The sequence below is a fragment of the Anopheles nili genome, chromosome 2, assembly GCF_943737925.1.
Source record: "Anopheles nili chromosome 2, idAnoNiliSN_F5_01, whole genome shotgun sequence".
Taxonomy (NCBI): Eukaryota; Metazoa; Arthropoda; class Insecta; order Diptera; family Culicidae; genus Anopheles; species Anopheles nili.
The window spans coordinates 33,881,620-33,896,626 of record NC_071291.1 but is presented as its reverse complement, the minus strand read 5'-3'; the positions used below and the strand labels follow the sequence as shown (position 1 = coordinate 33,896,626).

At 43.5% G+C, this 15,007-nt stretch overlaps 1 protein-coding gene across 1 annotated transcript; it reads right to left on the bottom strand.

Annotated features, from left to right (window-relative positions):
* Positions 1-1,559: 1,559 nt before the first annotated feature.
* Positions 1,560-12,027, bottom strand: LOC128721863 (zinc finger protein 674-like). The gene is made up of 3 exons (XM_053815665.1): positions 12,010-12,027; positions 1,913-2,436; positions 1,560-1,830 (listed from the first exon to the last, which is right to left on the bottom strand). The coding sequence occupies exons 1-3, from the start codon at positions 12,025-12,027 to the stop codon at positions 1,560-1,562; spliced, it is 813 nt and encodes a 270-aa protein (XP_053671640.1).
* Between the last annotated feature and the right edge of the window lie 2,980 nt (positions 12,028-15,007).

The following is a 15,007-nucleotide window of genomic DNA, read 5'->3' as shown; positions in this document are numbered from 1 at the left end:
CAGAGCATATGCAAAGGTGGAATGCAACGGGCTGTGATAGAAAGAAGTTAGTAATAGTCATACAACTAATAATTGCATCTTATATTAGTGTGTGGAAGGAGAGGATGCCGATCGGCCGATCTGGCAAGAGGGCCGATTCATAGTTACACACACACACAACCGGTAGAACAAATAGCGTGTTAGGATTAATGCCGCTGGTAGCGCATTTGTCCAGCAAAAGGACAACAAGAGGACGTGTGTCTGTCGTGTGCCGGGAAAAGCGAAAATCACACAGCACATGTCCTCGAAAAGCTAGGCATGCATTGCATCAGGAGTTGCCGTCTCAGACGGAGACCTACCTATGGTAGTTTCTGTTCCACTTTCAAGGTTTGTCCCATTTATTCAATCTCTTTCCCCGGATGAGGAGCGAAAGCATTAGTCGCTTTAATGATTATACACACACACACACACGCACGTGTTCCTTAGCAGTTTAATGCAATAGTTTAATGAAGCTGCAGAAACTCACCCTCCTTGCTCCCTAAGGACATATGCAAGCTAGATAAAACGGTCAAGCTGGAAGCGGAACAATGTTTTGTTCGTTCGTTCGCTTTTTTTTTGAACGTGTTCGCCAGCGTTACCCGAACCGAAAGCAGCACGCAAATGAAAGTTATCCTTACGTTGTGCCGGCGTGGCTTGGCTTAGATGTTTTTTAGAAAGCGCGAGCGCGTGAGCCTGAAGGTTATCGAAGAAAAATGCAAAAAAAAGTGGCGAACAAAAGCGTAGAATTAAGCCTAAGCTAGATATATAGCAGCTCCCCTGTTGCACCGATTTAATGATATACACATAAGCGTAAACAAATATCACTGCCTTAGCGAATAATACACTTGACTACAAATGCAACCTGCTAGGGAGTAGAACGTGGGAGAAAAAAGCTCATCGAACGGTTCAGTGGAGGTAATGCAAAAATGCATAGAGATGTAGCCGCGGAGACCCTAAAGCGGGAAGAACGTATTCAGTACAGTTTAATTGCTACCATATTACCATGCCGTGTATCGGAGTGGACGGAAAAAGGAGTCGGTTTGGAGGGGGGAAACGATAGTGCTACATATTTCAGTGTGCGGGATTTTCGAGAATTCGGAACGAAATCGATTTGGCCTAGACCACCTGCTTCCATCGCAATGCACCCGTTTCGGCTTTGTCGATATCATCTTAGCCCTCTTGCGTTGTACGACAAAAAGAGCCACTGTTCCGGATGATGCCGATTCCCCAGACGCATTCTTGTAAGGCCACAAATTATGCACAAGACACGCCAGAACGAGAGACACAGCGAAGAAAATTAACGCAAAAAAAAACCAAGCACATTCGCGCGCCACACAGGACTATCGAATGCGTTCGAAGGCAAAAATTAGACGATCGTTTTTGGAACTCGTTTCGTGTACCACCCCAAAACCGACAGACCTTTACTAACTGCGTATCAAAATTCTGCTATGAAACACGGCCACATTAGCGTTAAAGGGTATTCCTTAAGTACTAGGTAAATTTAATACAAAAGTTTAACGAAAACGTGATCGCGTTGCTCTCTATTTGATGGAAGCGTCCGAACTCATTAATTCGTTAATATCATTATTCGACTTTGGTGGATCCTTCGTCGAATCGTCGGGTTTGTCCTCCTCACAACCGGTCTTCATCCAGTGGTACTGCCGGGATGCCGCCGAACGGAAGCCTTCTCCACATCGCGCACACAGAAACGGTTTATCGTCCGTGTGCGTCCGCATGTGCGTCTTCAGTGTGCCCTTCTGCACGAACGTGCGGCCACAAATTTCGCACCGATAGGGCCGTACTCCGTCGTGTCTGCAAAGTGGATTAGCATTGTGAGTGACCGTGTGCCCAACCCAGCTCTTGTGGTTCCAGTTCCGGGATGATCCGGGCTTACCTTTGCCGGTGGCGTGTTAGTACGATTTTCTGCTTAAACTTCCTGCCACACACCTCACAGGGATACTTGTGCGTGCGTTCCTTCTCCCTGTTCCGTTGCAGATGTTGCTCCAGTTCCTGCGTTCCGTGCCATTCCGCTAGGTGCGTCTCGAGGTGGTGCTGCGTGAGAAACAGCTGCTTGCACAAAGCGCACCGAACGGATTCCTGCCGCGTGCGCATTTTCTTCTTCTCCTCAACACACTGGTGCCGGGTGTGATAACTGGCGGCGGATTGTGATAGCAACAGTTGACCACACTGGCTGCATCCATGCGGTTCGAAGCTCTGGACTGCTTGGTCGTGCTTAAGCAATCGATGCCTGCTCAGCGCTTTGTTAGTGTTGAATTTGCGCGTGCAAAATTCGCACTCGAACGCGTACGCACCCTGGTGGGTGCGTTCGTGTGCGATCAACCGATCTTTGGCCGCGAACGCCTTGGGACACCGACAGCAGATGTACGGTTTCTCGTGCGTGTGCGTTCGCTCGTGCACCTGCAGGTGTTGGAGATAGTGGAACGATTTTGGACAAAACTGGCACCGGTGCTGCTTTTCCTCCTGGTGCGTACGGCTGTGGCGAATGAAGGAACGCGCGCTTTTGAATTTCCTACCGCACACGGTACATTCGGTGAGACCGTTTGGGAGGTGTATGCTGTGCGCTTGGAGGGTATGTTGCCGCAGCAGCACCGGGTTATGTTTGCTGCTCGAGCACTGCTTACACGATGGTGCTGATTGAGTGGTGGTCTCTATGAGGGCAGCATTTGTGCTCTCGGTTTGTGTTTCGTTTTCGGACACGGCATGTGTTTCCGACAGCAAATCGTAGTTCGAAGTGTCCGTATCGTGTGTGGCGTCTTCTATCTGCAGTACAACCGCGGATCCGGCAGGTGGAAGCGATTCATTCGAGGCTTCCGGAACATCCGATTCGGTGGGATTCGCAGCATCATCGAGGTGATGTGAAAAGTCGATGAAATAGTCAGCCGATTCGAGCGCCTGCCGTAGGAAGCGGTAGCAGGAGTTTAGCTGCCTCAAACAAGGCAAACACAGTCTGAGAGAATGCTCGCATAAGGCTTCAATATGCTGGTGGGGGAATCAAGAAAAGTGAATCGTTTTGACCAGGAAGATTAAATGTTGCTGCCAAACGGCTGTTTACGTCGATTCTGGTAAATGTGCTGTACATTTTGCTACAGCTCTCAGGTATTCCGTCGACATCGATCTCGGTATCCATCGGTACCATAACTGATGCACAATCCAAGCAAATAAGGCATTTTGTGTGCTCCGTTGAACTCGAACCGACGCTCATGCTGCACGCAATTTTATTCCGTTGCTCGTTCGGACTAGCTCTTAGGACGATTACCATTCGGGTTGTTTATCTAATCCGTGAAACGTGTGATCATTTGAGGTCTGTTTTCCATCGTTCAATTTGGTGTATGTACAGTAGAACATTGAAATTATCCTACAATAAACAAAACCCTCTTACAGCATATGAGGAATCAAATTTAAAATCAGTGCTCGTGAACGTTTGAAAAAGTTGAAGCAAAAAGCACATGCAGCTCTTCTGGATGAGTATATTTACCCACTGTTGGCTTACGATCAATTGTAGAAGCGATTTAAATTCGGATTCTTCGTACTTTTATTTAAAAGCATGTAAGAGTTAAGGAACTTCCACTTCACGTACATTGCTGCCTGCTGAATGTAGCAAACGGTCTGGATGTTTGTTTTGAAACCGATTTTGACATTCAAATTGACGTTTGTTTTCGTCCTGTACATGCATTTTCTTTACTAGATTCGTAAATGATATTTTTACGACTGAACATGCGGTAAAATATAATTTTGAAACACGTCTTTTGATTGAAGAACACGACAACAAAACGTTGTTGCTCTTGTTGTAAGGACAATCATATACTACTATGCAAATTGAAGGTACTCAAGAAAAATATGCTGATGATGATGATGATAAAGTATCTTTTGTTTACTTGATGCAATTGATTATAAATGTGTTATAAATCAGTTTGAAAAAGCATCGTTTTATAAACAGTAATAAGATGATATACCAAAAATATGAAATTGCATAAATTTGAATTTTTTCGAAATAAATGTATTTCTTACAAAAAACATTGAACAAATAACATCGCTGAGAAAAGGGATGAATAGGCGATGATTTAATATTGCATACCTCTAGGCGTTTTTATCCCATTTCATAGGATATCAACAATCTAAGCGTTTTTTGTTAAAAATGCAGTTATTCGCTAGTTTGAAAACTTGGTTTGTGTTTCTGGAAAATAACGTACAAATGAGTGTTACTTACAATAGACATGGAAGGCAATGGCAATCAAATGGCAATCAAATCATTCGTTTGTTTAAGCTTTTTGGCAAATTTCAAGATTGATGATTTTTTTCCAAGATTGATGATCATTGGGATTAATGAGCAGGCTCAGAATAAGGCCAGATGTGCGTGGAAAGGCTCATCTATTTTCCATAGTGAGTCGGTCCATGAGTCGGTCCATCATGCAATATAATGTTGTATGGCTGACATCATATTTTATTGTAATTTAATTAGTACAATTTCTGAGACTGATAGGAGTTTCTAATCGTAGAAATTCAACTACGAAATTATTATGTACATAGCGACAGGGCTGGAAAAGTCTACATGGGTCTTTTATATCATGTGTGATCTTGTCGAGGCTGTTATGCCAATCAATTCATAGCTTGAAGGGCTGAATTTAAGCAAATTTCGAAGCCAACACTCACCGCGACAACATAAGCAACATAATCAACTTGAAGCAATATAATCGGTTATCCTTATCCAAAATCCAAACTATCCAATTCGGTTGAACCAATTTGGTTCTCATACAGCAGCACAGTCAACACGTATGTGTCATATTGCTGTTAGTAATGTACAATTGGAAGAGATGGTTAAAAGATTCGTGATGCTCGTGAATAGAATAAATTGTTCTGGGTCACCTGTTGAAAAGGAAATTCGGAAAAAGTATCACGTAGCACCTAAGGTAACCAAGACATGAAGTGTCTTCTAAAAGTCACAGATGATTTGCAACTTTCGACAGATTGCATTATCGAGGTTTATCGACTGGAAAAAGCAATTTCGAAGTTAACGAAAGAGAACAACCATAGCATACCTTTAGGCGCATTATTCCTCGAACACCAGGCATGTCCTTATAATCACGTATAGCGAACGTTCGTACTTCAGAAGGTTGTATAACGTGCGCTAGGCATTATTTCGGATGTTTTGGGATATAAAAGCAAATGCTGCGTAGACACAACCGGTTGTTGTACATTTTCTTAGTTGTGTTTATTATAGGTATCATGAAAATGTATGAATATCATTACTGAAGCAAAGGACAACAAAAGATGTCTTTGACCCAAATTCATTTTTTATCCTCCTCACTGTTTATCCACCCGGGTGCTTTAGAGCTCCCCGTGGTAGTTACTGCTGCGGGTTTTCCCTTTATTCTGTACTCCTGTGCTCCTACTTGTTACACTGTATTGCATGCAGCCCCCATCCCAATCCCGCTCTGGGAAGTTGCGTTTGTTACTTTTTCTGGGTGACACAGGGCGGAATTGGAGGATTTGTTCCACCCATCGCATTAATGATTGTAACTGAGTAGAACCGTACACATATATCGTCATATCATTCCCACGCATCCTTCGACGTCCTGTGCAACACCCTCTCCCTTTTATCCCTTGTGGTGGAGAGCCTTGGCTTTTTGGCACTCTCTTTCTCTCTCTCTTCACCGTTACCATTTACAATCGCCGGTCGTGAACGACGCGATCAACTTATGACCTAACTTTGATGCAGAAAACACATCTACTGATACAACAACGAAAAGGAAAAAGGTTTCATTCGTTTACCACCTTCAAGGTAAGTGTAAGTTGCTTAGTGTACATCTCGCGTATTGTAGGTTCACTTCGTCACGATTCGAAAAGAATCCATTATTAACCATCCGCTTTGTCGGTCGGACCCGATAGCGGGTGGTAGGGACAAAAGGGCCAGCAGCAGCAGCTTGCAGGATGCGATGGACAGAACCACCGCACACCGCTGCTGTGCATCCTTTGGTTCCACAAACCACACCACTATTGCGCCACAACGCTTCAACGCTCAACGTGGCCCCGTCCTTTGCGTTCCCCATTCTTCATCACTGATCCCTAGCTAAAAGAGTGTCCTTAAGTGTAGTTCTATTTCCGCGCCCCCTTTAAACCAACCCATACGGCCACATACACACATACGTACACGAGCACACCAAAAAATAAATGCCCGCTCGGTGTTCCCGCTTGTGATGTGTGTTTGTGGTGCGCGTTTGGTTTAGTTTTCCATTGCATTGCAAAATCGATCAGCTCGTTTATATATGTCTATCTGTTTCTGATAGTTTTGTATTCATTTCATTTTGTTTTATTCTTTTGACAGAGTTTCGTATTCTGCGACGGTCCGTATATTGATGTTTGGGAGGATAGCTATTTTTACATTCTGTGATAATTGTTTTGTTTTTTATTTTGGTTTTGGCTCTTCTAAAAAAATACGTTCACTGGTTTTGGTTTCTTTTCGTTTCTTGTAATGCCATTTGGCGTACTTTTATGAGTGCTTTACCTTTATTCTGATTCTGATAGCCTACAACTGTCGAACGAAAGAGAGAGAGAGAGGGAGAGAGAAACTTTTCGTCTTCCCTTACCTAATTGTTTGTATGTCTTTCATTGTCTTATGCTTGTGCAACTCTTTTTCTTGCGCCGTGTTGGCTCGTCGTGAGGTATTTCGTTTATACTTTCATTAAGACTTCTTTTGGTATTTGGTTCCGTGATTTGCTCACAGTGCTTTTTGGCTAATTCTGCTTGTTGCGTTTGGCTCCGTTGCCCCAATGTCCCGTGTGCCCAATGCAAACCTCCTTTCGCTCTTGTCATTACTTTCACTTTATCGTTTTCGTATTGTGCTGGGATGAAATGTAAGAGAAAGAGAGTGAGTGTGTATGTTTTTCTTAGAGAGAGAGAGAGAGAGAGACGACGCCGGATTCCTCCTGGCACCCTTTATTGCATTAGAGTTGTTCCATTCTCAAATACTCCCTCGCTTTTCATCGCTTCACGCACTCTCTGTCTCGGATTTTCCAGTCCCACTTCCCAGAGATAAAGGTGCCAAGAGTTTTGGAGATCCTCACACGTACTCGTCGTTATCTGGATATTTTATTTGCTTCACTTTCTTTCTTCTTTCTTTTTTGTTGTACTTTGATAAAAGGCAGCTTGGTTGCATTTGAACTGTCTGATGGTTTTACATTGATTTGATGCTTGTTCGATCTCGTCTCGTGTGTGAGTGTGTGTTTTGTGCGCGGTTTGGACAATCTAAGAACAGCACGTGCTGATGATGGCAAAACAGAAAGAAAGCACGACAAACAATCAGACAGCACCCATCGTGGCTATCGGATGTCGAGATTGAATACAAGCTTCGATTAAAAGCTCGAAAAGGTGTTTGGGGGGGCTTTTTTACGTTGAATTTAAAGAACATTCCACACAAGCAAAACAATTCCATCAAGCGCCAATGCAGTTGCACATGGTCTTTGGCGCCTCGTTTGGGGCCATTCACGTCCTCGATTGGTCCTTTTTTTCAACCTGAAACTTAAAAGCGATAATTCACAGTCACGTGAGTGTATCCTTAACGCGGCGGTTTAAGTTCTTCTGCGTTTTTCCAGCAATTAATCACTGCATGTGTGTAAATGAACTAACCGGAGCTTGTACTAAATGCACTAACCGGAGCTTGTACTAACCAGAGCTTTTGGCACACTGACAGAATAGACGGAGAGAAGAAATGTAACACTGCTTCTTTCTCGCCGAACCGATCGATCTTGACCTTCTTCATCTCAATTCCTCTAAACGGAACGCTTTTCGCCTTCACATCATGCGTTCGAGTGCGTTTCCGGTTCTCTCCGGGGGGCACGTAACGTAAGCTAGCATTGCGTTCCGTGTGTCCACGTGCAACCGGTATGCGAATCACAATTGGTATCCATTTGGCGTATACTTGGTGCCATTTTTCAATTCATCTTTTTCCTTAACATCCCAAAAACTTATATCGATACGTGGTGCTACACACACGCACACTCACACACACATACATATATGTGATGCTTTTGCGCTTCTTGCTGGAACATCGGTTCTGGGTCTCACGCTAGGGGTAGGGTCACTGAATCCACCGGAAAACTAAACCTTTTGGCGTGTGTAAATTTCCCTGAATGCGGTGCCGTTCCAGCCGCAATGATTTGTCGTTTTATCATTCCCGGGGGGGTTTGATACCCCCCAGGTAGAGGTATTTTTTTTTGTGGAGAACTCGAAACCGTCTGACTAACGACGGTTTGGCTCGTTTAGCGTGGGTGACTTCCCAACACACAACCCTGGATCAGTACTTAATGCGAAGAGGGGAAAAGCTGTTAAAATGCGGACGAAGAAAAAAAAACAACCGACCCGTTTGTTCATTTGTGATGTCGCTCACTACCGAGCGGTGCTGAGAGCAGCGTTGATCAACAGCGATCCCTTCAGCACACGCATATCGGAATGTAATTGATGCCTGGAGCCTGAACCTGCATGATTTTGGCGTGCTCTACCTTGCGATGGCAAGCGCCACACTTCACTTGCTAAGGAACACAAACGGTCTTAAACGAACGATCGAAAAGAAGTGATCCCGCCGTCGATCGACTAGCTTATGGAATCGAAAAACAAATGTTAGTCTTCCGTGAGTTGGCTTGAGCAATAGATATGCGAATTATCCCAGCGGTGACAGAAAACCCAGAAAACGAGGCATTGGTCTGGGGAAACTAATTCTCGATTCATGTACTCGCCAGATAAATTGTGATAATTTCTGTGTAAATATTGATATAGTTTTTTTTTCTCGGCTTATTGTGTCCGATTCCTTTTGCCCGGCCTTGTTGACTCGATTCCCCCCAGCCCCACCTGGTTTGTATTAATATAATATAATATGTATGAGTTCCCTCCCACGATTTGCTAGTTGCATCTTCAACTTCAATAATTATTTACTTAGTTTCGTTTGCGTTTTGGGTTCTGTGTGGTGTGTTGTGTGTGTGTGTGTGTTTGTTTCGTTTACTTTGATAAATTCGAACATTTTACAAGTTTCTCAGGATTTATACCGATGCCTATAAGTTATCTTGGATAGTTAATTCGTACATTTAGAGTTATAAAACATTGCAAGTCTCTTAATACTGCGCTATTCTTACCGTTCAATCAAATTGTTCAATGAATAATTCTTCTCTTCCCCTTTTCCCCCATTCAGCTATTCTAAGACCCGCCCCCTTCATCTGCTTTGTGTACTTTTTTTTTTCTTGATTTTTGAGCATAGATATGTGTTTTGTTTGCTTGTTTCCAAAGACAGTATTTTAAAAAAACTGGCAATTATGGCCAAAAATGTAACAGATCTTGTAGACCATTCTTTCCGATTGCAATATTTTCTGCGCCGGCAGGTGTGCCGGTCTGGTATACTGAATATATGTAATTCATACACCTTCCGTTATGCGTTCATTTGCATGTTCCTTGTATTTTTGTTTAATTTTTTTGTTTCTTTTTTTGTATCTCTCCTTCCTGCTTTGATGTTATATTCCCACCCCTTTGAATTACGATAAGTCAAACTCTTAGTCTTATAATTATGTACAGAACTCCACTGACTCGGCTCCCACCGATTCTGTCACATCACCTAGCTATTGCCACCATCGACCCGCCGAGAAGATTGTACGTTTCTGTATGGTCGAATCCCTGTCGTATTTGTAGTTTTTGGTGTGACTTTGGGTGCGCCTCGGTTCCACCAGTTTTGAGGGTGGCTTACTCGTTCAGCGATATTCAGACACGGAAAGTTCAACCCCCTTCCCCAAAAAGGATACTCTCTTCAACGCGGGCCGCGAATGCGACAGAGCACTTTTCAATTGGCTCTTGTTTTCCTCTCTCTCTCTCACTCGCACACTTTTTGTTTTTTTTTGCTCTACGGTGTACAGCGAGTTGACGAATTTGACGGTTTAAGGTTCTCATCGAAGCAACCCGATAAAAATGGCTCGCTTTTCCTTCTGTCAAGATTATCGTAGAAAGTGAGTGAGAGGTACTTGGTAGAAGAGGTTAATGATTTCCTGTTTTGCTTCGTGTGCTCGCTCCGTTTGTGAACTTTTGTTTTTTTACATTTACAAAATATTTAATTTATAAGGTTCGCGTGCTTTACACCGTATTTATGTTTCCTTGCTATTTGAACTCCCTCCGCGTACGTTCCGCTCTTTTCACTAAAATCTTTTGCTAGTTGTACTTTGGAGAAATGTAAATAAATATCATCCAGCCAAAACATACGTTTAGTTCGAAAGAAACCCCGTAACCTAAGTATTGCCTAATGATTTGTGCTTTCATTCAATTCACTGAGTGTTTTAAAGTTTTCCGTTTATTTTGTGTCTGTGTATGTGCTCCTCTTGTCGATTTTACTAGTTCCGATCGGTGTATTCACAACACTTTCCTCCTCGTTTTTCCTGTTTGCTCTTTCTTTTTTCTACTGGCATGAGGAAGATGAGTGGAAAAACGAGTGCGTGAGAAAGAAAAAGGAAGAATTAAGTTTATCAGTTTTCGCTCAACAGGAAAGTGGATCACCAGGGAAGGTGCTCGAAGGGTGCCTACTAGTCAGTTCTTTTAAAAATTGTAATATTCTTGTTAATTTTCTTCTCTGTTTATTGTACATATATATATACTTTTCCGTATTTTTTTCTCCCCGTTTTGTCTTAGTAATTTTGCCAGTTTGTTGCGTTTGTCTAGTTTTGCGTTTTGCGACACTGCGCACGCGTGAATTGCTATTGAACCGTATATTCCAAAGGTAGAGTTAGCAAAAATAAACCATTTAAATTATTAATTTTTAATTTCTTATAAAATCACAGTTTTTCGTTTTGTCTTGATCGCCTTAAGTTTACGCGTCGCGATTTGCCACCATTCGGCACTCGTCTTCCCTCGCATATACACGCCCATGGGGAGGTTTTTCCCCGTCTTGCGAACCACACTTCCGGCCAAATGCATGATTGCGGTACCTACACCCCAGAGTTGCACCTTCCCACCGCAGAAGCGCTACTAGTGACGAATCGACTGTTGCCCAGAGTTCAGCATCCCTGCTGCCATGACTCAACACCTCCCTGGAATCTTGCTTAAGTATAACGCAAACGCCTTTTATTTCATCCTTCCCTCTACGCTACCTACATTCCACCACGGACAACACGCAGCACTAGGTATGTTAAATCATAAATCATTACGCATGATATGTTGCATTCAATAAACATAAGCGTACGCGAATGGAACTGTGTCGTTCAAGAAAAGGATACGATCGTCCCTTTTTGGGGAAATTAAAAATCACACCATCGAATGCTTTCCGGATTTCTGACTCCGTTCGCGTTTTCTTTTTCGCAACGCCTTTCTGGTGGATTTTTTACCGCGTGTTCCCTGCATTTCCTTATTGCACGTGTTTTTACCTAAAAATATATATATATGACGAGAACATAGCCGTTGCTTTAACAGCCTAACACCGACATTGACGAACGTACGACTTTTGTCTCAAACTTAGCACATACATAAACTAGCACAGTTTTCCTTACCTCTTGCTGGAGCTGGAAGCGATAAGGTATAGGTGTTTGCCTATTCTAACGTAATGAAGCTTCTGCACAACAGCAGATCACTGGGCGGGATGGACATCTTTTCGTTCCATTCTGGCTGTCATTCATACAGGACAAATCGATATGTTAGGTGCTGTAAAAACTACATCCCTTTCTTTCTCCTCGAATTGCGAATGGAGCTTTAAGATCACTGAGAAGAAGAAAAAAAACTACTGCCCGGTTAACCGGGACCGAGTTTACGATATGGCGCGTGGTTGAAAATACTGGTTTGGATATGTAAAACTAGCCACACGACATTTGGCTCTCACAGAAAGAAAGCTCATCAATCCCGGATCTCCGGTGCGGGAAAGCATCAATTAGAGACCGGGAACGCACGAAAGCTCGCTCCACTAGCACACGCTTTCGAAATTCGTCCTGAGCCGGGAAGACCGCAATGATCGCTTACCAGCACAATGATCTTCATGTTTTAAATGGTGTGTGCTTCGAGAGAGCACCGACACCGTCTCGTCGATGCGCGCATTTAGACAGCTATGTAAGTACAACTTTATCGACGAGTGAATTAGAAATCTGCCAGAATGTAAGCATGGCACATGTATACGTAACGTAACAACCGAATAGTCGTTGATATGCACTGGAGTCGCTTGATATGCAGTAACTAAAGAAAAAAGCACCATTTGGAAATGACCATTGGGTCTTGCATCTGCTTGTGCATTTTGTCAATACAATCTTAAAGTAAAACCCTTCTCTTCTACGTCGCATTGTGCGAACATTTTATCGGCCAGTGTTATCGGCCTATGATATGGACATCGGTATTGTTTTAACTAAAGACAGACAATAGCTGCTACAACGTGTTAAAATCGAATTGATATTGGTTTGGCGGATATGGAAGCGTTATTTCGGTGTGATTTCTCTCGCGAATATCTCTCATCCTTGCAGGGATCCTTTCGCAGGCTGATGAACTGATGATGGTTGCTTTCGGTGGACAGCGTCAGGAACGCCCGGTTCAGACTGTTTAGAGCAGAGGTGTTCTGAAAGAGCAGCAGGTTGGGCAACCGAACTTCTAGGTTCGTTCCGTCGTGGGTCGTCCTTAGATAGCCGCATGACTCTGCACACACATACTATATCTCCTTTCGCTATATCCTTCTGTCGGTTGCGTCGTTAGGTACTGTACTGATGGACGATTTGCTGTTGCTGCGACCAGCGCCTTACTGAATTCCCGGTGGTGGTTGACCCAGTTCGGTCTTGAAATCGAACAGATGTGGATGGGCATGCGGATGGGAACCGAGCAAACCGGCCCCAACATTGCTGCCATTGCCCGACAGCACCGTCTTGATGGCGGACGTCTTCAGCAGACGCTTCAGCATGCCGCTCGAACCGCGATGCTGCAGGCTCTTGTGTGTGGTTAGGGAGTTTTTCGTCCGGTACCGCCGGTGGCAGAACTCGCACACGTACAGCGTGTCGGACTGCTCGTGCTTGTCTTGGAAGTGGCGCTTGAGCGAGTAGTAACAGGAGAAGGTCCGCCGGCAGTAGGGACACTCCTGAGGCTCGTTGATGCCACCGCTCGTCGGCGGAGGCATACGCAGTGGCATTAGCTGCGACGGTGAGGCTGCCGATGAGGAGGATGCCGTCGGCGAACCCTGTCCTGGTCCTGTGCACGAGAGGTCACCGGATCGTGGGTGAAAAGAAAGAAAAGCGGAACGGGAATAAGATAAGAGAGATGCGTTAGTTTCGATGCGTCTGGCAGGACCCCTAGATTCTGGGGTGCTTGCATGGCGCATTAGAGCTTTTAATGTAATTCAAGAGGACAGATATAGAGAGAGAGAGAGAGTGAGTAATTTATATATATAAATATATATGGGAATCAATACATAGGCGATTCGATTGCTAGATATAGGAAAAGTGCACCGACAGCGGCGGCACGCAGCAAGCAGCCAGCAGCAAAAGACGCTACTGTGTGCTCGCGGAACATTCGAGGAACTATTGTCGTTCAAAATAATGCTAGAGTGTGTGGTAAATACGGTAGAAGTAAAAAAAATTGAAAAATAAGAATCCTTAGCTGTTGGCTATACTGCGTACGGCGTACAGCGAAAACTGTCTATACAGGATCTTGTAGTATAGTTGATATGGAACATGTTACAAAAGTGAAAAAAGAAAAACAAAACATGTTCAATCGGCAAATCATAAGTACAGGGAAGCGCTTCCACATTCACTACATACATTGCAAGTAAACAACCTATTCGCAAGCGCTATTTGTGGTTATGTGCGAGATGCAACGAAAAAATACGTTAAAAAAATGTTTTTAAATAAACCCGACAAAAAAAATAGCTCCGACTAACAAAACGACAGCTACCGGCCATGCAATCAAAGCAGCATCAGGCGTGTTCTGCATGGGTGAAAGGCAACCTCTAACATAAAAGAATAAAAAAAAGATGCCATTTCTATCAGAGAGAAAAGCAATGAAACTATAACTTGAGCGTGAAAAAATTATTGATAGATGATCACCGTTGAAACTAATGATCAACTCCCGTTCACATCACCATCATTGTTAACCGCGCAGGTGGGTTCAATCTAGATCTAGATTTTTTGCTGCGAAAAACGGAGATAGAACACGACAAAATGGGCCATTGATTTTCTGCATTCGTTTTGAATGCTATTCATAAACACTTTTTTAGTTAAAATATCACATCGATAAAAACACGGTACGCAAGCCATAAACGATGCGTTACCAAATGTTGCCCTGCCAAGTGACATCATTCAAAAAGGTGAAAACTAAAAACGCGATGATAAGCCCATCGACTGTTATAACGAAAAAAAAACTGAAAACTTTGAAAAGTTCATGACCAAAATCCTGAGTCACAAATGGAGCATCTCCACGTTGCATTTTCCTGCCACGTGGGGAGCGCAACTAGAATCGGTGAATAAATAATAAACAAAATGGCACACAATCTTCTACGCGCACACACATGCATTCATAGCGTAAAACATACAAAGACGACATGAATAGCCACATCGAGAAAGGAAGCACGATGAAAAGGCGACAGTAGCATTTAACATTTAACATTTAACAATGCTGCCCTGGTTAAGTATTAGCAAACCCACATTGCGGGACATTGAAGGATATTAAATGTGGAAGCATTATCAGTCATACTTACTTAATGGATGTTGCACAAGGGCATATGTAAATAGATATACTTACGCACTATATTACTTACACAAATACACACACACACACATATATATATAGTGACACAAGCAACACAGACACGGCATGCGAGCGGCGGCAACTAAAGGGACATTTAAACAACGGCTAAAATGCAAAAGAAATTGGTAAAAAAACACACGCACAGTACACCAAAAACACACGATCGTGTGTTCGCTTCCCTTACGGCTGGCAGGACTACGCAACGCGCTCAGGACGACTCTACGCAGGACGAACCGAGAGG